The following is a 26,919-nucleotide window of genomic DNA, read 5'->3' on the forward strand; positions in this document are numbered from 1 at the left end:
GTTGTTTAGGCTGGAAACAGTGAGTCACATCTGGCAACCCGGGTGCTGAGACCGGTGTGCCATGTGAAAATGGCGTGCTCGGCGTGACTTCACGTCGTATTCTGCGCTCTGGGGCCCGAAAACAACTGGTCCGATCACGTTCACACGGCAGGTGGAGTTTGAAATGATCATTCAAAAATGACCTTCTCTCATGATGAGAAGTCCATTCTTTCTAGCAGAGGACCTAACCACATGTCACTGCATTGGATGTTGTTGGTTCTTCTTTAATTCTGAATCGCTGGTGATTAGAGGAACAGCAGAGCGACGCATGAACCAATTCCTCGGCGGCCAAAAATAACCTCTGGCCAAATGACCAAATACAGTTTGGCTCTCGTCGCTTGAAACTGTTTGCTCGAGTGCGGAACACATCAGAGAAGCAGCCTGTCCTGTACAGCAACACAAAAACAGAGTGAGGGAACAAACATCGCTGGAGGGAGTCGGCCTCCAACCTGCTGGGACTGTAATAGCATCACAGCAATCGGAGCTGGACCGGCGTCATCACTTCTGATTTCTCTGTGTGTCCGTCCAAGACTGGATGTCCAAACTGTTTGGACTGTTTACACCATGTGATGATGTCCGCAGATGCACTTGTGCATTTTGTTCTGTTGTTCGGGCACAGGTTGTTTTTAGTTTACTGTTCAGTGGGCACGGTGAGGTCTGGTCAGCACTGACATGGATAAACAAACTTTTAACTTTCACATTTGTGAGAACTTTTGACATTACAAACTCAGTTTCGGACCTCGATTCATTCAATGTCTATAACCTCCAAGTTGGAAATTTCACTCCCAGAGTGAAATATAAACAACTTTAGGAAAGGAGAACACCGTAGCCAGAAGTGGAGATATTTTCGGGATCATCAGGGGAAGTTATGGAAAACGCACAGAAGTGAGCCCAGGAGTGTCGTATGGATACCAGTGGCGGGCCGCGCATCTCAGACCCAGGGCTTCACTAGTGCTGGTCTGAGTCAATCCACCCCTCAATAACTTTTCTATGGCGACAAAAACAATATTGTCATGCAGAAACGCAGTATAAAGAGCCATTGCATCACAGATAGATACTCGTGTAGCCCGAGTAAATACCTTTATTGATGGGAAAGAAAAAGAGGAGTTCACAACTCTCCTTCTGCTGCAGCTGCATAAAAAAAAGCAGCTGCTATTCCTGAAGCTTCTGGAGGTCAAGGAGGGTGACAAACGTCAGCTTTTCGGGGTCTTGAAAATAATATAATGGCAAATAATATAATCCTGAATCCGGCCATGGAAGTTGTAGTGAGCTAGTAACTTGCACAGGATCTCCGTGCGATTGGAAAAGTCCATTTTGAAAATGGTTTTGACAATAAATCTGCAACCAAATCTCTTTATCTTCTCCGTTAGCCGTTGGCGTTTGGAACTTTAACCAAACAGCAAATTCAAAAATCCTACTTTCATAGCTTAAAGTTATGCAGAAATACACTTTTGCACGTTTCGATCGTCGAAAGGCCAAATTGGATGAAGTGAGCCAAAAAAACACACAGAAGACTGAGAAGTAATTTTGCGATTTCTTTCAGCATTCACACAATTCTGCGTAAATGTCTGTAAAGAGAATGAAAAGACGGTGCGTAGTTCTTTTCAGTCTTTTAAAAATCTGCCTTCACAGCAACAGTTTTCATTAGATGTGATTTTAGTGTTTGATTGTGAACAAAATTGCTGCTGTGAATCCTGATGAAAATTGACGCAGCAGTGCCTGGGGTCCTGTAGGAATGGACAGGACAGGGATGTGGTGCAGTTTACTGAAAACAATTTCATTTGAGCTTTCAGGATATGTTCTTCCGGTACAGTAATATAATGTATTGCGCGATTTAAACGTGCAATTGTGAAAAATGTTGATGTTGTCGATGATCTCGTAAATCTGACCCACAGTGTACACTATTTATAAAAAATGAACTCAAGCTGCACCCACCAAATTTAAAAAGAAAAGATTAATTTGTACATATGCAGTATAGGCTTGTCTATAGGCAGAGGTGTCCGCGTTGTAATAGGGCATGAATTTCACTGTGGGGTTGAGTTCTCTTTTTTGCTTGTTTGTTTAAGAAAAAAACTAGTTTTAAACAAGGTTTAAGTGGGAGAGAGAGAGAGGGAAAGGGAGAGAGGGCAGGCGAATTACTGCCAAAATACACAAACACTGAGGGTTTTATCTCTGTTGATAAAGTATTTGCTGATTGAGATTTTGAGGAGAGGAGATTTTCCTCTGAGGAAGACGATTGGTCCGCCCCGGAGTGCAGCAGGGTGGAGTTACGCGATGCACCTGAACGCATCACCCATGTATTCAGTGAAGCTCATTTACCCCTAAAGAATCCACAAATTACCGTCATTGTTTAAGCCGCCGGGTTCAAAGCAGAAATTATGGAAAGTTTGCTGTAATGCTAGAAAAAAGTCGCTCATCACTTGAAGAGATGTAAACAACTGAAAACAGAACTCAGAGAGATAGAGAGTGAGCTGAGCTGAAAAGCATGCAAGACAGAGTGGAAGAGAAGTCTGATCAGATAGAGCACACACACACACACACACACACACACACACACACACACACACACACACACACACACACACACACACACACACACACACACACACACACACACACACACTTGAAGTGGAGAGCTCCTGATCTGTTCATGTTCACAGGCAAGGCACTCTTAAAGGGACAGAGTCCCCTCTGCTCCTCACAGCTGTTCTTGTTGTTGGTGGAAGCAGAAAAAACACAATGTTAAAAAAAGATAAAAAATACAAACGGGACAAATCCGCCGGTAAATGCTTGTGACTGCGGGAAAATTCCAGCCGAGACGAGGTGGAGTTGATGCGTGGTGCTGCTGTGCTGCTCTCTGTCAGGAGTTTTATTATATGAGCTGTAAAAAGAGTTGTTTTGTGGTAGTTTCAATCTTTACGGACCTCTTAGTATGTGCAGTTGTCTTGGATTGGATTTCCATGGCTGTGTTGTTTATCTGATTGGGGTTGGTACATGTCATCCTCGTTTGTCCACTGAACGATGGCTTGCTGAAATACTCCTGTAAAAGGAAAAGATTTCACACGTATGTCACAGTGATTGAATGTGAAACGGTTTATTTTTATTTCCCCACTGATGTGAGAATATTTGAACAGTGTCTGAAAAATCTTTGACTGGATTCTCTTTTTTTAATCAACTCTCGCTCCCCTTCTGTGACTCTGTAGTTTCTGTATGGCTCTTCCCATGTGATTTACTAACTGCTTGATGCATTAAACCAGGGGTGTCAAACTCAGATCCTCGTGGGCCGCAGCCCTGCACGTTTTCAATGTCTCCCTCCCCTGAATGTCCTGATGGTTCATCATCACATTCAGCACAAAGCCAGATAACGAGCTGCTCATTGCAATCAGCTGTGTTGAAGCTGGGAGACATGCAAAACGTGCAGGGCTGCGGCCCTCGAGGCCTGGAGTTCGACACGTGTGCATTAAACCATGAGGGCAGAACAGGCGAAGCTTTGTGGAGGTCCCGGGTGGGGAGGCTCCACGCCCACAGTCACACACACACCAATACAACTGAGTGGGGAAAGAGATGTTTTCCTCCACACGCTGCAGCCGCTCGCGGATTTCGGTGGTATTCGTCATGCGGGCGGTACAGTCGCTGTGAAACGCAGCGTGTAGGTGAGACATGATGGATGGAGAAGTGGAGTAAATCACTTCTGGTAACGTTTCAGGCCTGGTGGATGAGGTTTTGTCGATAGGAGCTGCAGACGTGGGTCAGTTCACGTCAGGGAAGGTAAAGAGAAACACGGTCAAAGGGAAAAAGGGTGCTTTTCAAGAAGCAGTGGGTTTTCCTCCTGAGCAGTGTGGCCGAGTAACCCACTGAGCTGAGTATCGTGGATTTTAATCAATCAATCAATTAGTCTCAGTTGGAAACAGCCGATAATGTCAGAATAAGAATCAGCTGTTTCTATCAATCAGAGCTTCGTGAACATCGTAGCTGTGTTTTCCTATCAGAAAGGTTTTGTGTTTACGTGGCATTGTCATGGAATTGATGTTCGTTTCCATGGAGACGGAGCCCGAGCGTTTTTTAGATAGTTGCCCCCCCAATGCAGCAAATAGAAGCGAATAGGACAGAAACAACATCCATCCATCTTCTCCCGCTTATCCGTTTCCAGGTCACATGGGTGGCAGTCTGAGCACCGTCACCCAGATCACATAGCACTGATTAAGAACCTTTCCTACAGGTGGAGAGCCCACGGGAAGGTGGCGCCCGGCGTGGGACATGAACCCACTACGTTAAGATTGCGAGTCTCATGCTCTACCAACTGGGCTGGCCGGTGGGGGGGGCTACAGAAACAACAACTCATTGTACAAATAAAGAAACAAATGTACTACTATAAATTGATCCCAAACTACTGCCAGCATTTTAAAATGAGATTTTTAATTCATTCACTCATTTGTGTTTCATGTTTTTGATACCTATGTTTGTCAGCGCCATGCTGTGTTTCGTTGGTGCTTTTTGGTCTCCATCCCCTCCACACTGCCATCTAGTGGCTGTGTCCAAAAGGCAGCAGAGTGATTCCCTGTGCTTGCTGTGTACTCACCCTGTGGTGCCAGTGCCACCTTACACTTAAAGCCATCCTTGTGTACCAAGGCGAGGAGGGCCGGTCTGCCCCTGCACAGTCTCCAATCAGGGAGCTGTTGTGGCAGCTTCCCTCTGCTTTGTATACATCTGACCCCTCCCACCCTGGGAGCTTTAAAACCAGGGGGGTAAGCGGTTGTCGATTCGAGAGACTTCCATCCGTCCACACTGAAGCTTTGAACTTCATCTCAGACTCATCTCCCTCTTCACTGCAAAATACTTTTTTGTTTGTTTGTGTGTGTTGCTCTCAACCTCTTGGCTTAATCCCAACGCTGTGGAGAAGGAGAAGGGTTCTATGAATCTTGGACTGAATTTATTATCACCTGGGCCTCTTTCCCTGAATAGCCTCCATCACTAAGAGCTGACACGTACTGTTCACCCTCGTAGGTATGTATCCAAACATCGTTCACTCTCCTGTGCTCACTTTTAATTAATGCTCTCTGATTTTGTATTTTTTTAAACCCTTTTTTGACTCTTGAAAAGCTGTGTGCATGTAAAACTTGCAACAAGGGATATTTTAACATGGACAGATCAGGTCAGAGAGAGAGAGAGAGAGAGAGAGAGAGAGAGAGAGAGAGAGAGAGAGAGAGAGAGAGAGAGAGAGAGAGAGAGAGAGAGAGAGGAGAGAGAGAGAGAGAGAGAGAGAGAGAGAGAGAGAGAGAGAGAGAGAGAGAGAGAGAGAGAGAGAGAGAGAGAGAGAGAGAGAGAGAGAGAGAGAGAGAGAGAGGAGAGAGAGAGAGAGAGAGAGAGCATGCCTAACCTAGAAATAGCTCTGAGGGGGGCATTACTACTCCTGCGGTGCCAAACTGGCTCTTCAGAACCATATCTTTGTTTTGCATGTTTGTATCCTCGCTATCAGTTGTTTTTATGAGCTGTGATTTTCCTCCTCTCTGTGTCTGAGAAGTACTAAGAGAGACTTTTCTGTAAATTGATCTAATTCGTGTTTTGCTGACTCATGTTTAAATGCTGTTGTTAACTCTTGGAAGAAAGCTGTTTGATGAAAATTATATGTATTCTATGATATGATGTTTAAAGTGGCTGTACTGGACCGGTGAATATTGGCAGTTTGTATTATATACTGTCTATCCTGAAGAAATCTGTTCTCTATGGGTTGATTTGTTATTTAAATCGTGGTCTTTTTCTGGTAGTTGTTTCTGTTTCTGCTTTTTTTTTTTTTTCCCTTCTTTTTTTTAATTCAGTTTCCTCACTATCAGCCTGTATTCTCTCCTCACTCTTTTCTTGATCATTCAAGTTCTTCTCTCTTAATCAAAGTCATCCCCGCTGTGCTGAGGCAACTCCAATGGGACCCAGAGAGATTAGCTTCAGTTTAACCTCTAACTGAGCCTGTTGTTGCTTTACCCTTCATATACTCACCAACCCCCCTAATTTCATCATGAACAAACTGAAAAAAAAATAAAAATAAAAGTTTCACTCCAACACACTTCAGTGGACACAGAAATGCAGAGCGTAGCTGATGTGATGTTTACTGCTGTTGCCTGGGCACATGTGTGAAACTCGATCCGTTTTAGACTCACTACTTCTTTATCTATTCAGTATTACTCCTATTTCAGTGCGTGCCTGCGTGCCTGCGTGCGTGCGTGCGTGCGTGCCTGCGTGCCTGCGTGCCTGCGTGCCTGCGTGCCTGCCTGCGTGCCTGCGTGCCTGCGTGCCTGCGTGCCTGCGTGCCTGCGTGCCTGCGTGCCTGCGTGCCTGCGTGCGTTACTAGACTTGCAGAAACTGCAGGAGGTCGCGTTGGAGAAGAGTCAGAAGAGTCGGTGTGCAAATGGAAAGTTACCCAGACAGGGATGAGGGAGGAGAGGCGATGAGGTGGGATGAGGAGGAAGAGGAGTATTTGTAGAAAAGCCAAGAAATGCTTCTGCCCCTGTATGAAACAAAATACCAACCGGAGTTCACGTCTTTCCTCAGATGGTGTAATCAAAGAGACAATCAGCCAGAGACAATGTTTTTAAAAGGAAGAAAAAGGAAAAGAGACCATCAGCCATGTGGCCCCTGAGCAGGAAATCCTGAACTATACCAACATGTCAGCGTTAAACACCTGCAGCCTTTGCTGTGCTGTAGAAAAAGTAAATGTACAGCTTTCAGTTCATGACATTCAAAACCAGTGACAAACTGAACAGCTCTTACTGAAACACTTAAGAGAAATAAAACTTCACCGTTGTTTATAATAACTTTTAATACTTTTTGAAGGCATTGTACGGCTGACTTCCATCTGGTGATATTCCACAAAAATGGTTTTGAAATGTAAAATTAACCAAAAATCACACAGAACAATGAAATTCGATATAAATCTGCTGGATGTAAGTTTTACAGTGAATGTGATCAGACATGTTATCGTCTTTAACATTATAAATACACAAGTAAGAGACAAAATCAAAGTGTGACGATGAGAAAAGCAGAAGTCTCATAAAGTCTCCATAATCTGCCCAAGATGATCTTCTCCTGTCATCAAGTCAAACTACTTAATCACATATTCTATTATTGTCCTTTAATTACTGTAATCTGTCTGAAAGTAATGTAAAGAAATGAGCAATTATTCTGCCCAATCTGATAAATGTTTCAACCCAGAAGGAGCCTGGATGCTTTTCCCATCCCAAACATCCCAAGGTGAATGTTTCAGGAATCATTTATGACACCAAACTGCAGTTGATCCATTCATTCGATCAGAACTGATCAGTTTTATCAACTGTTTCCTTCATTTTACATCAGTGGAGGCGCACGCAAACTGCTGTTTTATCACGTAGACACGTTTTAATAATGAAAGCTGAAGGAATGGAAGATGAAATTCTAGAGTGATTATCACAAAAAGAAATCTCAACACAAATTCCTCCCGAAAATGTAATGATGAATTCTACTATTATCAATATTGATTGCCTCTAAAAGTGACTGTAAATTAAAAATGTTGATTGATTATATATAAACCATACACAGGTGGGATTGCACTTTTAAATCTCGGACTTGTTACAATGACAATTAAAAATATCTGACCTTGAATTTTGTGAATATATTCTGTAGGTTTGTAGGAGGAGCCGTGAAAATCTACAAGTTTGCAGATGAGTGGGAAAACTGGTTTGAAGTGGCGAATGTGCCGGATGATGGGCACATCGTCATGTGGGTGGTTGATATCTGAGTCGATAATGTTTCCGTAAAACCATCTTGTTGTGTATCCGTGCGTCCTATCGGTCAGCCTCCTTGACCACACACACACACACACACACACACACACACACACACACACACACACACACACACACACACACACACACACACACACACACACACACACACACACACACACAGAGCGAGCTACCAGTAATCCCAGTTTACCTCCAGAAGGTGGGACACATGTCAAGACCGGAGCGTTTTACGTCATCGATTCTTCATCGTGACCTTGTCGGTTGTGTTGTGTAGGTGTGGCAGCGTTGACATAAATCAGCAGAATTCATGGCCGGTGTGTGTCCGTGTCAGCCCCTCGACACGTTTGATAATCCTACATTATTATAGAAGCAACAATTTGGCAAAGGTGTGACAGAAAACACTTTGTAGAGACGGGGAGCGGAGCAGCTGCTCATTGGTTTAGGTTGGAGGCTCCTGCTCTTCGGCGTCGGCGGGAGTGGGTATGTCCAGCATTTGACTTCACTTTAGTGCTTTGGCATAACAGGGATCGCAGAAAGGGTCTGCAGCTTTTCTTAGAGTAAATCTGGCAGCGTTCCTCTGAAAGAAGTTGGCAACCACAAATCTGGTCCTCAACAAATAAATATCAGTACTGCTCATTCAAGTGTGGTGAAACCCAGTTATGCAGTGAATGAATGGCTGCCCTCTTTTCAACCTGCCCACATGGCCCATGTATGGCTGCAGAGCCTAAAGATAGGAGCATGACCCCGTCTGCAGGGGCGCTGGGATGCTGTTGCATCATTTATGGGGACTGCCGTTACAGACGAATGACAAATTCATTCTGAGAAAATGAAGGAAGCTCAACGTGACCATGAACATTATCCTGTTTGGAGTGGCTTCTCTTCTAATGGCACTGACGCACTGGAAGTGGCCCACAAATCACACAAGTTAAATCTTGCCTGAGCACACTTCTTTTAAATCAATTATAAGAGTAAGTAATGAAAAAAAAATCTATCTTTTTTTTATTGAATCCAGACTCCTAAAGCTGCAAGCAATCTGGGCATTCAGTGGATGGCAAGCCATATTATATGGGATAATATATAATGATACGGGGACGAGATTCAGAGACTGGTGGGGCGGAGTGAAGCCAGCAACTTGGTCCTTAACATCTCTGAGACCAAAGAAGTGATGACTTCAGGAGGAGGAAGTCGGCTTCAACTTCCTGGGTGTGCACATTGATGCAGACCACTCCTGGAGCTCTAAGACCTTAAAGGTCGTCCAGGAGGTCCAGAAGCATCTCTACTTTCTGAGAATGCTGGCTGTCTTCCACCGTTGCTCCATGGACAGTGTTTTATCACATTGCTGCTCTGCGTGGTTCTCCAGCTGTACTGTGGCTCACAGGAAGGCAATACACAGGGTCATTAACACTGCCCTCAAAAAAAATCACAGGGCACCCTGTCCCCTCCCTGGATGACCTCTTCAGAACTCGCTGTCTCAGTGGGGCTCGCAGCGTCCTGAGAACACATGCACCCAGGACAGGGGGTGTTTGAGCTGCTGCCCTCTGGCAGGAGATTCGGGTGTTGGAGTCACACCAACATACCCTTACTCCGCACATTATTTATTTTCATAGTTTTTATGTTTACATTGTTTACATTTGATGTACAACATCTTTAGTCTTATTCCTTGTGTCGTTTATTTTGGACAGTAGCTGTTGTGGCATGTCTGACACGTCTGACGCGTTTGGTGCGTTGGGTGAACTGCGTGTGCTGATCTTTGACAGTGGCATATCCTGTTTTTTGAAAGCATTATGAATGACGGGCGTATTCTGTTTTGCTATCAAAGAAAAATGCCTGGAAAAATGTATTGCTTGGACCTGAGGGTGTGTGTGTGTGTGTGTGTGTGTGTGTGTGTGTGTGTGTGTGTGTGTGTGTGTGTGTGTGTGTGTGTGTGTGTGTGTGTGTGTGTGTGTGTGTGTGTGTGTGTGTGTGTGTGTGTGTGTGTGTGTGTGTGTGTGTGTGTGTGTGTGATATTATTCATAGTAAGAAAAAAGGGGAGCGAGAGCTTCTTTCTTTTTTTCCAACTCTAGAAGAGGTCAATATAGGCATGTACAGTTTATCCCTACAGAGAGACTCCAGGCTTCTCCTTGCTCTGTGAAATGTCTTACATACTGTTACAGAGAAGAGTTGGCCCCGTTTGAATAGTCTGACAATAGTCTGGCAAATGATTTGTGTTTTCACGTGAAAACTTTGTGGTGTAAATGGGACTTTCGTAGACTTACATGCAGGGCGCCACTTGGTAGGTGGCGCTTACATTTTCCTCATTAAACGTTATCTTTGATCCATTGACATTAATTATCATTTAAAAACCACTTGCAAGCCTCAAACTTTGATTGACTTGTGACCTACATCATGTCAAACTTTGTTATTCTTATTCAGGATGAATATCTCAGGAGTCTCAGAAGTTATTCTGCTATTTTGCTTTCACAAGCTGATATAAAAAGCATATAGAGACATGTTACACTCCTGTGGTTTCATGAAGCCCCATAATGTTTCATTGGTCCCTGAAAAGGTGCCAAACATTCTCCAACAAACGCTTAATGTCTCCCATACACTGTACGATATTCCGCCGTCCGAGATGAAAGATTGGATTGTGGGAGAATCATTAGTAAATCGGTGGTCGTGGCTTTAATCGATGTTTGTAACATCACGCCGTGTGCTCGGTTCACCAGACGGCCGAGTTGGTGATCATAAGTCTGCGATCAATACCAGACCGTGTCAGATATTCGGGGCGATCGTAGCTGCTGCTACAACCTGCTTCCTGGTTGTTTTGTGTACATTGAGTGTGTATTATTGAAAAATGAAAAACCACGACAGTAGATGCTGACGTAGAATGCTGATAGATGCTAATAGATGCTAACAACTTAATTCAAGCTCCCATTGCGGCATTACCCTCCAGGTTGTCCTCTCTCTCTCCGAGCCACGACCTCGTCCATATTCTCCTCTTTCTGATTTTGGGGATTTCCTTCCAAACAAATTAATGCCACAAGGCTGAAGTTCAGTGTGTAAGTTTCGGGCGGGTTATTGTTCCCCGATCTGTATAGCGCAATTCGCGATTGCGCAACCACGCCGGCTGCGAGTCAGCGTTTGTTCGTACAGCCTGCTGGCATGAATGTTTACGTTCATCTCATGCAATGTGAGAGGCTGTGACTTTTAAGATTGTTGAAGTTACACATTGAGGGGAAGCTTTTGAGTTCAGTGCTTGTTGGTGAAAGAACCGGAAAGAAGTTTTATCGTGGAATCGCTCACGGGGTCGGAGTTGACTGAGTAGAGGTGAGGCGTTAAGATGGTCTGTTTGTACTGTGAACAGATCCAACTGGGACTCAAAGCTTCACACTTCCCAATGAAACCCGGGAGAACGTGTACCTTGTAACGACAGCTGTCAGAGCATAATGGCGCCATAAAAAAGTTCACAATGCCGTATAGAAAAAAATAAATGTTTTTCTGCCTATATATTTGTGGCTTGGGATGGAGCCATGACTTGTAATGTTTTGCAGTTGTGTTTGCAATTTTCGGATTTCATGGAGCCTATATGGCTTTGGCCCGGACCTTCAGAGCTGTATCTTAAAGCTGCAGTTTTGAAACCTTTAAAGTCTTTGGTATGTGCACTGGGCAGATCTACACATCCTTAAAGAGCACAGCAAAACACATGGCCCACATGATGGAGCTTTTCAGGCATTTGTTGACTTTGGCTGTGAGCCAACCCCCCCCCCCCCCCCCCCCCCAAACTCCTCACCCTTTCCTTCCATGCCTTCACACACACACACACACACACACACACACACACACACTTACAGTCACCTCCTGCCCCTATTTTACGTCCATTACATTTACAATTGTTTTTTCCCCTTGTTATCCTGAATGTATATGCGTGCATGCATTCCTTCTTCCTCTAATTTTATTGGATGCTTTGTGTTTTTAACTGCACTGGGAGAGAGCCATGTCTTTTTTTTATACTGTAAATATCCCTGTGTCTATGATATATGACTCCCTGTGTATAATAAAGTATTAAAAGAGAAATGCTTGACTGTAATATTTCACCAGGAGAACTCTTTAGTCCTTCACATTGTATGGACTGGCCACAGCTGACTCAGTAAATTAACTTAATTCACGTCAGTGTGCAAAGCAGCCATCAGACTGATGCAACTTTTCATGTAAATGCATGAAAATGCATTTCTTTGCAAAGAAATGGTGCATCCTGATCCACATGTTCAGGGACAACCGGCAAATGACTTCCCAGGAGTTCTAGCATTAGTGGTCAAACCAAAGTGGTGTCCAGGTTTCCACCGGCACTGTACGCAGCTGAGTTATAAGATCATGGCTCAAGGCTGTCAAGAAGCCCCTGGTCATTGAGAGGCAGAGGGCCCAAATACACAAGAACTGATCAGCCAGTAAATGGAAGAAGAGTCTGTGTTCAGATGAGTCCAGTTTCCAGCTTTGTCTTCCTCCTGCTGATGTGAAGCTTCACAGATGGCCAAATGAAGCATTATCTCTTGCGTATACCTACTCTCAAGCATGGTGGTGGCAGCATCATGGTATGGGGATGCACGAGTGCTGCCAGTGTTGGTCATCTCACTGTCTGTGATGGCTCATTGAACAAGTATTGTGTCATTCACCAAACCCCCATGCTCCCTTCGGCACATGCACTGTTCTGTCGAGGTCAAAACTGGATGTTTCAACAAGATTGTCCCCCTTGCTGCTTCTCCGGGGCCAGTGTGGCGTGGCTGCAGGCTGCAGGAGCTCAATGTCCTGGTCCGAAAGGGGCCATCTCAATCCCCGGCCCCATTGAGCATCTGTGGTGGATTATCAAAAGGTCTGTTTCAAAGTGTCGACCAAAGATATTAGAAGAATTGAAAGTCGCAATTCAAGAAGAATAGGACAACGTAACCCGTCAACAGTTTGAAGGACTTGTGGAGGAACATGCCAAGCAGCATTAGAGCTCCACTGCATGCTAATGGAAGGACGACTAAATATTGTTTTGATGATGTGAAGGTATATTAAGGGTGTCCACCACTGTTTTCTGTATTACTGTATGTCTGATATTAAAAACGAGATGTTCAGAATAGAGTCGCAGTAACTACACACACACACACACACACACACACACACACACACACACACACACACACACACACACACACACCGTTGCACACTAACATGGCTCTGAGATGTGTTCACTTCCCGATGTTTGGGGTCGAAACTCAGGGCGCCGAACCGCCGAAGACAGGGGACAACATCTGTCCACCATCTTTGACCAGTATTATGGTGAGAGACCCCTTACGCCTGCTCGACTCCTCACCCCTCCATCCCTCCACACTGTTTCTCTCCTCTGACCAACTTCTAGCTCCCCCTCCTCACCTCCGTCCCCACATCCCCAGCAAGCAGAAACATTCATCTCAGATGCTGATACTTCTTCTTTTTTTTTTTTTTTTGCCACTGTGGCCCTTTTTTGTTTGTTTGTTTGTTCGTTTGATTGTTTAAGAAGGATTAAACTTTCATTTCATCCTCTCTCACCCTTCTTTTTTCACTGGTATGACTCTATTTTCTTTTTTACTCTATTAGGCAAACAAAACTTGAGTTTTTCTTTTCTGGTTGTGGCTGTTCTCGCCACAGATGTTTAATGTTTCCCTCATTCTGTTTGTCAACAGGAGTCTCACACAGACGGTAGTTCAGGATGGCTCTCAACGTGCCGGGTCTGGTGGTCATGGCCGGATTCTACCTGCTCGTCCTGGGCACGGGCATCTGGGCGTCCATGCGCTCCAAGAAGAAGGAGAAGAAGTGCTCGGGGGATGGCATGGTGTTCACGCTGCTGGCCGGACGCAACATCAACCTGCTTGTTGGAATCTTCACTCTAACTGGTAAAAGCAGTCGGGAGGGGTTGGGCTGTCACTTCCAGTCATCCAATTCCAATGTTTTGTGGGTAAAACATGGAGTTAAAAACTGGAATATCATAATGTTGTATACATCAGAGCTTCCCCATGTCTCTTTCGTCATAGATTATCTCTAATAAAGCCAAAACAAGCCTTTAAAACAAAAGCAATGTATATTTCTTCAGGTCTGCTGGGCATGCTAGAAACTCTTATGTTTTCTAACATTTTCCGATCATATTTTAATAACGTCAGATCTTCCATTGAACACTATTCATTTCCATGTGTAAAATATCATATCACAGGTTTGTGAGTGTCTGTGGGATATTTCTCCAACTGACATGTGCTTCTTTTTCCTGCAGCTACCTGGGTGGGTGGAGGCTTCATACTGGGTATAGCTGAAGCAACGTACAACCCGACGTTGGGCGCCGTGTGGGCTCTCATGCCTGTGCCCTACATTGTGACCTTCTTCTTAGGTTAGTACATCCACACCTTTGCCTATGTTTACAATTGTCAAAAGTTAGTGAATCCCTGCTTTGAGGGATCCAAAGAAAAACCTCAGGGACACGTTGTGGTTCAGTGTCTTGAGGACATTGTCAGGGTAAGATGGTGAATCAAACCACCAACCAGGGAGACGACCAGCTCTCCTCACTGAATCACAGCCGCCTTAACTTGGGTGATCTTGAGCGAGTGATGGTCACCAAACACTGAGAGGAAGTGAGAGAGAAGAGATGCACGGATGCAAACTGCACACAGGAAAGCTCAAAGTGATCCTCGGCCTTCTTCATGAAGCAACACATCCCATTTCTGTTCTTCTCTGTTATTCGTCTTGTGTTGCTGAAATCGGGACACATATTGAAAAGAGAAAATGTTTCATCACCAGTTTCCTGCCCCCTCTGTTTAATGGTTCGTGAAAGTTTAGTGGGATGACGGCGTTCACATCGATCTGTCACCAAACGCTCAAGCGTCTCCTGCTCTTCTCATCATGAACTTAAAGCATTAATCAACTCAGACACATTTGATTGCACAATGCAATGACGACATCATCAGATTCAAGCAGAAGTTCCCAGAAGGGTCACTACCAGTACCCTCATCACCACCACCACCACCACCACCACCACCATACCATCTGACTCCACACACTAATTAAAGTGTTGCTCACAGTAAAAATAGCGCAATGCGAAATCAGTTTAGGATTGGAACTCAAGGCAACAGGTGCAAAGCGATGAGTTTACCCAGCCACTTGGATCTGGAGCTCCTGATTTCACCAAACTGACAAACCCGTCTGTAAACATTTGCAACAGGTGGAGGGTGAAAGTGCAACAGGCCCTGCTTGTCACAGTGAAGCACGAGGGTTATAGGAAGGGGAAACGCTGACCTCCCATCAGGAAATATAATATTCCCTGCTGTGTTGGGGTCCATTGTTGGCCGAGTGGACCCATGAGCTCCACGGAAGGTGTTTGTTTTTATCTGGAAGGAACGCTTGTCTCTGTTATTGTTGACACTCAGTTGTTCTTTCACTCTTCCTCTCATTCCCATCTGTTTTTTTTTTTAAATGGCACCAATAGAGCCCTGTGTTAAAACTGTCACCCTTTCTGGAATCAGACGTTGGGCTCACGTCCTCCTTCCCTCCGCAGGTGGCTTATTCTTCGCTAAGCCTATGAGAGAAAACAAGTACGTGACGATGATGGACCCCTTCCAAAAGAAGTACGGGAACGCCCTGGCGACCGCGCTCATCCTTCCCGCGTGGGTGGCCGATGTGCTGTGGGTCGCACGTACCCTCGTCAGCCTGGGTAAGTTACTTCACACTGTAAAAGTGCCTGGCACTGAAATGTGTGCATGCACATAGTTATGCAATCATGCAGGCACCCAGAGATCAGAGTACATGGCGTAAAATAACCGCAGAGGAGAAAACCAGCTGGGCTCTGCTGCGTTTCTGACATCAATCTGGTGATATCAGTACTACTGTCAAGTATTCAAAGAAAGTAGGTCAAAAAAACAACCTGATGGCATCGTGAGGTCAAGTTTTAACTATAAACGTCTCCGGAAACAGTAAAAGAGGTTTCTTTACCAATCTCGTTGTTTTTACAGTTTAATGGTATTTGAAAATAACACTGTTTACAGCATAGTTATTGTTTTATGATTTAAAAAAAAAAGAATGCACAGCTCCAAAAATGTGAATTTCTATTATAAACAATGCAAAATTAGTGTGACTTGGTGTTAACTAATTCAATACAAAGACTTCACAGCAAAATCTAGAATCTAATGCGTCATAATTTTAGTATTAAGTACTCCAGCCACACGTGCTTGGTTACACATTTACTGGATATTATACATAACATCAGGTTCCCTTGATTTAATAATGGGGTCATGAATTAATTTGAAGACACCGTTTTTGACTTTTTCGAAATGTGCTTTTGCGCCTCCAGAAATTTCAAATGAGTCAAACTTTAATATCAGAAACCAAAAGTACAATGACTCAGTTCTATTGTTATTCTGACTTTATGAAGTCATAAAGCCACACAAGCTTTGGCTCAGCTTTAAATTAGATAGTCATAAATCAGAAATCGATTCAATAAAATAACTTTAATCATAATGAGGCAATAAAGCCACTCAAGTCCAACTCCACTGCACTGAAATGAAAACACAAATGTTGTCGACGACCATGAGAACAAATGAGGGTCAGTCGGTAAAAATAACTGCAGCTGTGCTTCATTGTCTCCATTAGAAGTGGATCGTTATCGTGAGAATATCGTTTTATTTGAAGAGCGGAGTTGATCAGTGCTTCTATTATCACTCGTATTTATTTTAATGCTTTGAGTGTGTGGGTGTTTGCGCGTGTGTGTGTTATGCATGTGCTCTATAGCGTGCGAGTGTGAAGGGGAGAAAAAAGTGTGTGCTCATCATGTTTTTCTGTGTGTGTTTTTAATGCTGTCTTCTTTTCCAGTGTTAATTGAGAAAAGGGGTTAAACATCGAGCAGCCTGTTGATTGTGAAAGGTGATCAGTGTTTTTTTCTTTTTTGTTTAGTTCTGTTCTGTAGCTCAAAACCAAAACTTATTGACGGACGTTCAGCGTTAGATTCCGAGGTAGAACTTGAAGTGTGAAGAAAGCGTCGGAGTCACCAAAGCTGTGCTGACGCTCTTCAAAAGGACGGGCAGCGACGCAGGAATGTTCCCGAGACGCTTTCGTCCAAACACATTAAACCAGTGTAGAGTCAAGGGACCCCTCGCTTCTCAGTAAAACCTCCCATCCTCGCTTTCTCAACCGCGATGCAGACGTCGCTCGCCATCTCACACACTCGCAGAAAAACTTGACACTCCGGAGGGAGACCCTTTGTCGTGTGTATCGGTAGCGTAAACTAAGAGGTTTAACTTTTAAAATACACTCTGCATTATCCGTCACCGTGAAGCTTCAACAATGCACAGTCATGGTGAAAGACGTGTGTGTGTGTGTGTGTGTGTGTGTGTGTGTGTGTGTGTGTGTGTGTGTGTGTGTGTGTGTGTGTGTGTGTGTGTGTGTGTGTGTGTGTGTGTGTGTGTGTGTGTGTGTGTGTGTGTGTGTGTGTGTGTGTGTGTGTGACAAAGATCTAAAAACAACACAGCCAGCTTTTTGCTGCTGTCCATCGCTGGTGCTGCCCATTAAAGCCCAGAGGCCCCTGAATATCGCTCCACCTTTCCTCCTCCTTAATTTAGCCCGGCGGGGAAGAGCAGAGCTCAGCATAGAGACAGAGATTAGAGATCAGATGCTATATCTGGGAGGAGAAGACCACCCGGGAATTATTTACAATGCAGTGATTTATGTGGCGTCGTGCCTCAGGTTCTCCCGGACTTTGGTCCCGTAGCTTCTCCTGAGTGTGTTTCCAGACTCCAGCAGATCAGGTCCACATTCAGTGCAGATGGATTTCAGCTCGCGCATGGCTCCAGAAGCTTCTCGGCTGACAGATCCTGCTTTCCTGGAAGCGTGTCAAAAACATCACTAAACTAAATCATCGGTAAAATTACAAGGCGGGGTTCTGAGGCCGCTTTAAAATCTTTTATCGTCTATTTCACAACCTGAGCGCTGTCTGCCTGGATGAGGCGCCACATGCTGAGTTTGGAGGAAGTGTGAGCAGAGAGCTCGTACTTTCAATATCTTTAATTAGGTTTTGTTTTATTGTTGGTGGGAATCATCCCACTCCCAGTGTCTCCGGTCAAAAACCCTAAAAACACATCAAATGTTTCAATGACTGATAAAATGCGTCTGGTTTCAAAGAACTGCCCTTCATTAGAAAACATGCAGTGGATGGATTCGACAGTGTTTCACACTCACACAGTGAAATCCAGGAACGGGGTGAAAGGTCAGCGCACAGCGACGGGGCCTCCACTGCATGACGATGCATTAACAGTGGGGCAAAGGGACGGACGAGGTGGGGTGGTGGGGGGAGGGAGGGGGGTGGCGGGGGGGTGGGGGGGTCAGAGGTCAGCAGGGTGCTGAGTGGCAATCGATGGTGGCGATCTGACACTTCTCTGTTTAAGGGCATTGTTGTGGTGTGGCTGCAGGCCGCGGCTGGGGCGACCCTGGCAATGTGGGAGAAGAGACGGTGAAGGTAGTGATGTTTTGCTTGTCTTGTTTGAGTAACAAGAGGTCCTTTTTTTTATTCACTTGTTTAGATTTGCTTATAAACTTTTTTTTCCTTTTTTTTCCCTCTTTACCTTTCTTTTGATCCTTTTACACTGTAATTGAAATGATGAAAATTGAAAAGGTGATAATCCACTTGAGAGGGATTATTTTCAGCGTCACAATCAATAGGCTGCTTCTGTTATTGCGTTTCTGTTTTGTTCTGTTCTAATTTCATCATTATCACTTTACAGTTTGGCTTGTTGCTCTTTAAAAGTTCCGGGGTGCTTTTTAAAGGTTAAAACTTCAAATGTAGCTTTGAAATGAACGACCACAGATTCAGTGTGTCACTGTTTCACTGTTAAAAGTAGAATATAACAAGGTTTATCTTAGCTTTATAAATCTGTAATGAGAATGAATGCATGTGTGTGCGTGTGTGTGTGTGTGTGTGTGTGTGTGTGTGTGTGTGTGTGTGTGTGTGTGTGTGTGTGTGTGTGTGTGTGTGTGTGTGTGTGTGTGTGTGTGTGTGTGTGTGTGTGTGTGTGTGCATGAACCTGTAGAAGCAGATGTCAGTACGTTAGTGGTGACAACCCTCCTCGGACCCTCACCTCTCTGCTGTGTTGTTCCAGGTGGGACTATGGCCGTGATCCTGGACCTGCCCTACATCTACTCCATCCTCATCTCCTCAGTGGTGGCCATCATCTACACACTGCTGGGGGGGCTCTACTCTGTGGCCTACACAGACGTCATCCAGCTCATCCTCATCTTCATCAGCCTGGTGCGTCACGTCCACACACAGCTGTTTGTCCAAGAATACGATCCCTCAGTCAATGATGAACGGCACCGAAGCTTGGACCAGATGACTCACTCCGCATAAAGAAACACAAACGGGACCAAATAAGCAGATACAGTTTCAGTGGCGCTTGTGAGCTCTGCGAGCTGGTTGAATTACAGGCGGAATGGAAGTTCCTTGAACCCAGAGGTCACAGTAGTTCTGATTCAGACGAGGAGATAAGACTCAACTGGTAATGCCACGTGCTGTTTATTAGCAGGTAGTTTTCCTAAATGACTGAATTTATTCACACTTACAAGGATTTGTTGGTGAAAACAACCATCACAAGCTCAGGAAAACTCCATCAGCTTAAAGAAAGTGCAGCAAATGGATCTTGTGGAGCGATGAATGTGTCAACAATGAACCCCTGTGAGGTTCTCACAATGTGAGCCACTGAGCTCCACACCTCTGACTTCAACTTTTGGGTTTCCCCTCCCGGCCCTCTAATCTGATGAGCTGTGTGGTTTTGTTTGTGTTTACAGTGGGTGTGTGTCCCCTTCCTGCTGACCAACCCTCACTCCCTGGACATCTCGCTGACGGCCTACAACCACACCTTCCAGGCCCCCTGGGTCGGCACGGTGGAGCTCAATCAGGCTGGGAAGTGGTTTGACGACTTCATGGTGCTGGTGAGTGTAAGGAAGGTCAACGCACGAATACAAGAAGACTTCAACGTAATCCTAATCTGTGTTAAAATACTAATACTAGTCCCTGATTACAGTTACCTCAATAGACACATAGCTGAGCTGTCAGCCTTGTGTGGGCCAGTCTGATTCACTCATTAAATTCAAATGAAGTTAGTGGAGGAAGATGCTCTATAATCTGGATCAGTCATGTACCTTTGAATCAGGGGATGTTTCAGCTTGACACCCTCATCGAAGGTGGCCAGCAACAGGGCCATCAACTTGAGCTTACGTCCCATACCCAATCATGAGAACTGCCTGGTTGTTTCATTGGCGCAGCCCATGGGACTATAATCTGGTTGTTAGAGGAGGAAGATGCTCTATAATCTGGATGAAATTAATTTAGAATTTAATGATTACCTCCAATACAGCAACAAAACAGCTGAGATAAACTACCAGGTCCCATAAAAGTAATGTGTCTTTAAGGCTCCTAATGCTAATATTGATGTCGGACAGCTTCCTTGTGCCTGTCAGTGAAACTGAGTTAATCCAGATTAATGAAGCACTCCTCCTTCCAGTACGCAGGAGGTCAGTGGGAATGATAACAGCTTTGGCTCATTCAGAAGTCAGTTTGGAAACTGTTTTTATCTTTGATAAAAGTAACGACCTCACAGAAACCTAGTCATCAGTTAGTAGCTCATGAAAATTACATAAACGGGATTATTCTTCATGTTGGTCGTGACCCTGTCAACCGGGGTGAAATGGGTTTACCGATGCGGATTCAACTGACTGTGTGGTGTGTGAACCCTGTGTACTAGGCGCTGGGCGGTTTGGCCTACCAGGCCTTCTACCAGAGAATCCTGTCGGCCTCATCCTACTCTCAGGCTCAGGTGACCTGCTTCGCCTCCTCTGCCTTCTGCCTGGTGCTGGGTATCCCCTCCATCCTGGTGGGGGCTGTGGCTGCTTCTACAGGTACACACTCTTCACTTTCGCCCCAGGACAAGTCTCCCGCTGGCTCAGTGTTACTCAGGTTTCCTTTCTCTCCCTTCATGTTGCACCCAGACTGGAACTCCACCAGCTATGGGTTACCCACACCGTATGAGCGAGACCAGGCCGGGTCTATCCTCCCCATCGCTCTGCAGTTCCTCACGCCATCGTATGTGTCTGTCATCGGCATCGGAGCGGTGGCTGCTGCGGTCATGTCCTCCATGGACTCGGCACTGCTGTCGTCCGCGTCGCTGTTTTCATCAAATATCTACAAGAACATCCTCAGGAAGCAGGTGAGGCGAGAGAAACCAATGAAAACAACCTAAAAGGTACAGTTGAAGTTCAGTTTAGGCAAGTAAACGTTGAACTTGTGGCTCTAATGCTGCAGGAGAATCAATTTACATAGTTTACAGTATTGCTCATGCTTCATTTTATATATATATATATATGTGTGTGTGTGTGTGTGTGTGTGTGTGTGTGTGTGTGTGTGTGTGTGTGTGTGTGTGTGTGTGTGTGTGTGAGGTCCTTCATTGTGCAATGTGTGTGACTCTGAAGCCGCTCACAAATCTGTCCTTTCTTGGAATTTCAACAAACAAAATTCCTTTAATGTGTGTCATCATTGAAAGCCATAGGTGGGCAGCTACAAGACATTTACAGTCTACATTCTTTACGGTTGCTTCATTATTCTCCAAAGACAGTTAGTGCTACAAAGCAGCCATTGACTTCACTGAGCCGTACATAATGTATAGAAAGCCCACGCTGTGCAACGTTTGCTCTGCCGAAACAACGAGGTGTTTGAGCGTTTCATCCATGGTGGAATGTTCCAGACAATGAGCCGGTTCTCTGTCGGCTCTCAGAGCCACGTCTCATTTGAATTCAAATCAATTCAATTTCATTTTATTTTGACAACGTCAAATACGACACAGTCATCCAGAGAGAAACCAAGAATTCCAATGTGAGCAAGTACAGCAAGAAAGGGAAAAAAACTCTTTAGCAGGAAGAAATCTGCAGAACCAGACTCAGAGGTGGAGTCTTACGTCTCCTGCCTCTGATTTGAGGATATGTCAGCTGATTACTTCAGATGGGGAGCGAGTGCATTGAAAACTGCTGTAAATCTAATCCGATCTAATCCAATCTAATCCAATCTGATCTGATCTGATCTGATCTGATCTGATCTGATCTGATCTGATCTGATCTGATCCCGTCCCATCCCATCCCATCCCATCCTATCCCATCCAATCTAATCTAATCTATTCTATTCTAATCTAATCTAATCTCGCCCTGCAGGCGTCGGACAATGAGATGCAGTGGGTGATCCGGATCTCGGTGGTGGTGGTGGGCGTGGCCGGCACGGCGCTCACCTTCCTGGACAGCAGTGTCCTGGTCTTCTGGCTGGTGGGCGTGGACATGTCCTACACCATCATGTTCCCTCAGCTGGTCTGCATCCTCTTCTTCAAGGTGTCCAACGGCTACGGCGCCACCGTGGGCTACCTGATGGGGATCCTCATGAGGGTCCTGAGTGGCGAGCCCCTCATCGGCCTGCCGCCCGTCATTAAGTTCCCCGGCCTCCGGCTGGACGCCGAGGGCAAGATGACGCAGTATTTCCCCTTCCGCACCTCTATCATGGTCACCTCGCTGCTGTCCATCCTGCTCTTCTCCTGGCTCACGTCCATCATCTTCAACAAGGGGCTGCTCTCCGACAAGTGGGATGTCTTCAAGATCAAACGCAGGCAGACGCCGGCGGCCAAGGTGTCCAACGTCAACCCTGCGGACTCCGAGGACATGTCGGGGAACAAGCAGCTCCTGGACACCAGCAGGTGCTGAAGAGGCTCGCAGAGGAGAGAGGACGAGCTGCAGATGGAGTCAGCACCCCCCAACAAAGACTCCCTCGTTGAATCTCAGCACAAAACCCGAAGAAAAATTATTCGACCGCCAAGAAATACAACTGTTACCTCCTGATTGCTTTAATCCTCCTCATAAAGAAATGACAGACTTGTATATTTGTACAAATAAATACTGTGGTCGATAGATTATTACAACCACAATCTGCTCAGTCCCAGATTTGGACGTCGTTTTCACAGAGATGCGATCAGTTCCCGCAGAATCCACCAACCAAAGTTTCCATAGCCAAAAATATCCAAGCGAGTCTGTGTCTTCCTCTCTGAAACAGGCTGGAACAGGCCGATCATACAGGCTGGAACAGGCCGATAACGACTGCAGCTTCACAGTGGAGCTCAGCAGCTCTCCTGAACAAAGAACCAGATCTTCATGCACCAGCAGCCTCTCATCACAGACTTTTGGAGTTTTTTATTATATATTTTTTCTCTTTCTCGTCAGTCAGCTGTCTTGAACTTCACTCTAGTGAGAACTATTATCTTTAGAAAACATAATTTAAAAAAAAAAATAAATCAATTTCTTTTCTTATCACCAAACTGATTGTTGCATTTTATATTTTTTGTTGTTCACACTCTGGACACGAGGTCTGGATTTCTGTCCAGTGAAACGATCTGTCTGCACAGAGAGGTTTGCCTTCATCACCGAACATCTTCAGCTTCCCGTCTGGAGCTCTGCTCAGGAGAATCCAGAGAATCCACTATGAGCTCCTGAAGTGGAAGTGACCAAAAACAAACAAACACAGTTTCAGACGATTTGAAGGTACTTAGTGTGATAGTTCTCGAAGTTGAAGTTCCTTCATATTTGACCCGTTTAATAAGCTTTTCCCATTTTAACACGCCTGAGGCTTTTTTCGTTCACAACTGAATTTCTTAGCCTTTCTCTTTGTATCCAGACTCGCACTGGCACAACGTGCATGAACGCATTCTGAGCGTCCTGATGTTAAATCTCTGACTGCGTGTCCTGTGAGAGGATTTCACGATTCTGTCATTCGGTCCATGTTTCCCACATTGTGGCGTTCACAGAGCCTCAAACAGTTTTATCTGAAAGTTCGCCCTTCGTCTTCAACTTCTTCCTCTTCATTCCTCCTCCTGCTCACGTTTTCCTCATCATGTGGTTTTTGTTTGTGTTCATACTGTTTGCTAAGCTGTGGGATCATTTTTATTTCCTCTGAAATTTAAAAGAATTCACCTGAAAGTCTGACTTCCTGCCACGAGTCGTCGCCCTGAACGTTTCCGGAAACAGCTTCATCTCACATCCTCTGCTTGTAGAAAAGAAATGGGTTTATCCTGGAGTTGAAATACCTCACGGGCTGGTGTCTTGTCGGATAAACAGCTTTAACCAATCCGTGTGACTGTTAGCTGGCTGTGTCTGATCCTTTCCTATGTGTGATTTCTTACCTGTATTATACTCTCATACTGTACGGTGATTTGTATATTTACACTTTTTATTTCTTATCGAAGGTGTTTGCTCTGCCTCCAGTAGAAGATTTTTATCTTAAGTTAGCAACTTTTAGAATAAAACACATAAATTCACCTTTTGATTTTACAGAACATGAATGTAAATGTAGATTTTCTCCTCCCGTTGTTCAGAGTGTAAACTCAAAGTAACGCGTCGTCAGAACTTTAGAGTTACGTTTCTGTCAGTAGGTTCGATCGATGTTGATTTCTACATCATATTTCCACCCGATATTTGGTTTTATACTATTATGCATGTTGGTTGTCTTTAACTGAACTTTAGTGACGGCTGTTCTCTCTTGCCACTTGGTAAGGTCCTACTTTGTATACAATGAATGTAAATCCCCATGGGGTGATGTTCTGTCAGAAATAAAGGATGAAACCAAAAACACTTCGTATTTACTCCTTTAACTGTGTGAATCCAAGGCAATGCTATTTCTCCCGCACTCTTTAACCGATTTGAAGCATTCGAATATCAAAACGTGCATCTTGTTCATGAGATGAGTCCTATGCTGTGTACTTCTTCATATCTTTAACTGATTCCAAATAAAGCATAAAACATTACAAACAAATGTCCCATACAAAGCAGATAGGAGATGCACCTCATGGAGGTCAAAGCAAGGAAATAGAAGAAGATCCCTCATCACTTCCTTCTGCTTTGTCAGCATTACAGTTCAGCTTCCCTCAGCTTCAGCATTCACACTTTATTTCGGGAAATGCAAACCTCTAACTCTAATTTAACGTGTTTACCAGACTATATTGTTCACATAATTATTATTCCCATACACACATTCTTCATTATTCGACTATTTAAGAATACAAAGGAAGAACTTAAAGAAAAAAAAAGTATGGCTAAACTAAAGAAGAAGCAAATATATTTGGAAAGTCCTCTCAGTTTTGCTCTTATCCGTATTCAGGTCATACTACTCTATGTATAGTCTAAAAGAAAATAATAGATTTGGATTCTTGCCTACTTTTTATAGAAATGATTGAAAGCAATTCTTTCAACACAATTTAATTGATTAAGAATCATTCACACTGTATTATTCACTACTAATGCCTCATATTAAGTCCTGAAACAATTGTATTGATAGAAGTGCTGGCATTGAGATTATAGAGCACCTAAAGTGATGCAAAAGTACTTGTAAAGTACCTGGAATGTTTTGCAATTTTTCAGGAATTTGCACTCTCCTGTCAAAAAGTGAAGCGAAGGCTTTTCAAGAAGTGTCTCTTTTCTCAAGGTTTTCCCCACAGAAGTGAGATGAGACCAGACGCTCACTGTTTCTGTTTCAGCTGTGAGGAAATGTTGGCAGTAAAATCTGAGTCCAGTGCGTTTTCATTGGCTTTGTCATTTCAAAACAGGGACTTTTTATTAGTTTGGCTAACAATCGCAGGTCAAGTGCACCTTCTGCTGTGAAAGGTGAATTTCCTGTTTTCAGTGAATTCTCTGGGAAATACTTCCCAGGGGAGTCTTTCACTTCTTTTACGAGGTGGGCAAGCATAAGGTACAATTGGTATGAATAAATTAATCGTTAAATGTGAATGTATTGGTTGCAAAAGCTCACGCAGAAACACAAGTATAAGACATGTAATCATTTTTACTAGAATGCTTCTCATGGTTTTTGGGTCTCAGCAGCCTGAACCACTCTGGATGACACAAAGTACACTGATTAGCCATATTACTATGTTGAAACAGCCCCTTAAGGTGTGGACTCCACTCTATACGTCTGAAGATTCGCTGTAGCTTGAAGGTCTTTAAGCGTTTCAAATGAAACTGCATCATTTTGGCATTTTCATTTCAGAAAAGCCCGTCGTTTTTAGATCAACATTGTGAAAACGATGTCTGTTCACACAGAAAAGGCAGAAATTCTGACAATGATGTAGCTTTCATGTTGGGCCACTACTGGGCGCTGTTGTTACCTTCGCCAACGAGAGCTGGAGTGAAGGTTGTGTTTTTGTCTGCGTGTATTTATTTATTGGTTTGCATGTATGTACGGCTACCCATTTCCAAATAAATCCCCAAAAACTGTGAAAAGAATGGCCCATACAAAGTCCCATGAGAGGCACCTCATGGATGAGAGCAAAGGAGATCAGCGTCTGTTGCCATGGAGATGCACTGGTGGGCTGCAGCTGCCATGAGCTGTGTGCTGGCCCACTGCTAACTCCACTCCCCGCCCCCCTTTTCCACTTTCAGCCAATCACTTATCTGGAAACAGAGCGCCGTCTATCCCGACATCGTTCTCTGTGGGAAGTTTGTCAGAAGCTTCTTTGTGCTTCAATCAAATTGCAGCTTTGAGGATTTGAAGGCGTTTTTCTCCGTTAAAACAGATGCAGTCACATTGCTGGCATGTTGGAGCAGATCAGAGATAACCCCATGACACATTTAGGTCTTCAACTCTCAATTCAGTGGGGAGTTCAGAAGATAAGAACAGATGTAAAAAGTTATTGATTATTGGTTTGTCCTCTGATGCAACGTTAACTTCCAGAAACATAAACATCGATTACATCGATTCTGTCTCCATTCAATGTGATTGGTAGAGAAAGCAGTGGGGTGGAGGTTTGTTTCCATCTATTACTTAAATGTCTTGAAGAGGAATGGAGCCCAGCCTACTGGACGAAGGAGGGTTACACCCCGTACAGGTCTCAAGTACTTCAACACAAACACTGACACACAGTCACATTCACACACACTTTAGAGTCACAGATTTACCTCACACGGAGGATTTTGACCTGTGGGAGGAACAACAAATTGGACGTCCCGAATAAGCAGCGGGACTCGGGTCAAGAAAACTCCTGGTAAAAGCTCAAAGACACAAATAGAC

General features: G+C 44.4%; 1 protein-coding gene across 1 annotated transcript; it reads left to right on the forward strand.

Moving 5' to 3' along the window:
• The first annotated feature begins 4,797 nt into the window (after window positions 1–4,797).
• Window positions 4,798–24,481, forward strand: LOC308110124 (high affinity choline transporter 1-like). Its single transcript, XM_080464222.1, has 9 exons — window positions 4,798–5,043; window positions 13,493–13,702; window positions 14,074–14,187; window positions 15,349–15,504; window positions 18,938–19,086; window positions 19,623–19,766; window positions 20,579–20,732; window positions 20,823–21,040; window positions 22,035–24,481. The coding sequence occupies exons 2-9, from the start codon at window positions 13,519–13,521 to the stop codon at window positions 22,569–22,571; spliced, it is 1,656 nt and encodes a 551-aa protein (XP_080320348.1). The 5' UTR covers window positions 4,798–5,043; window positions 13,493–13,518; the 3' UTR covers window positions 22,572–24,481.
• The last annotated feature ends 2,438 nt before the right edge of the window (window positions 24,482–26,919 follow it).

This window comes from Lipophrys pholis (assembly GCF_963383615.2).
Source record: "Lipophrys pholis genome assembly, chromosome: 5".
NCBI classification, from domain to species: Eukaryota; Metazoa; Chordata; class Actinopteri; order Blenniiformes; family Blenniidae; genus Lipophrys; species Lipophrys pholis.

Excerpts from the sequence above, each read along its gene's own strand:
- LOC308110124 (XM_080464222.1), top strand. The coding sequence starts at position 13,519 with ATGGCTCTCAACGTGCCGGGTCTGGTGGTCATGGCCGGATTCTACCTG. Across the intron at positions 15,505-18,937 it reads ACGTACCCTCGTCAGCCTGG|GTGGGACTATGGCCGTGATC; the intron begins GTAAGTTACTTC and ends GTGTTGTTCCAG. Across the intron at positions 19,767-20,578 it reads TTGACGACTTCATGGTGCTG|GCGCTGGGCGGTTTGGCCTA; the intron begins GTGAGTGTAAGG and ends CCTGTGTACTAG.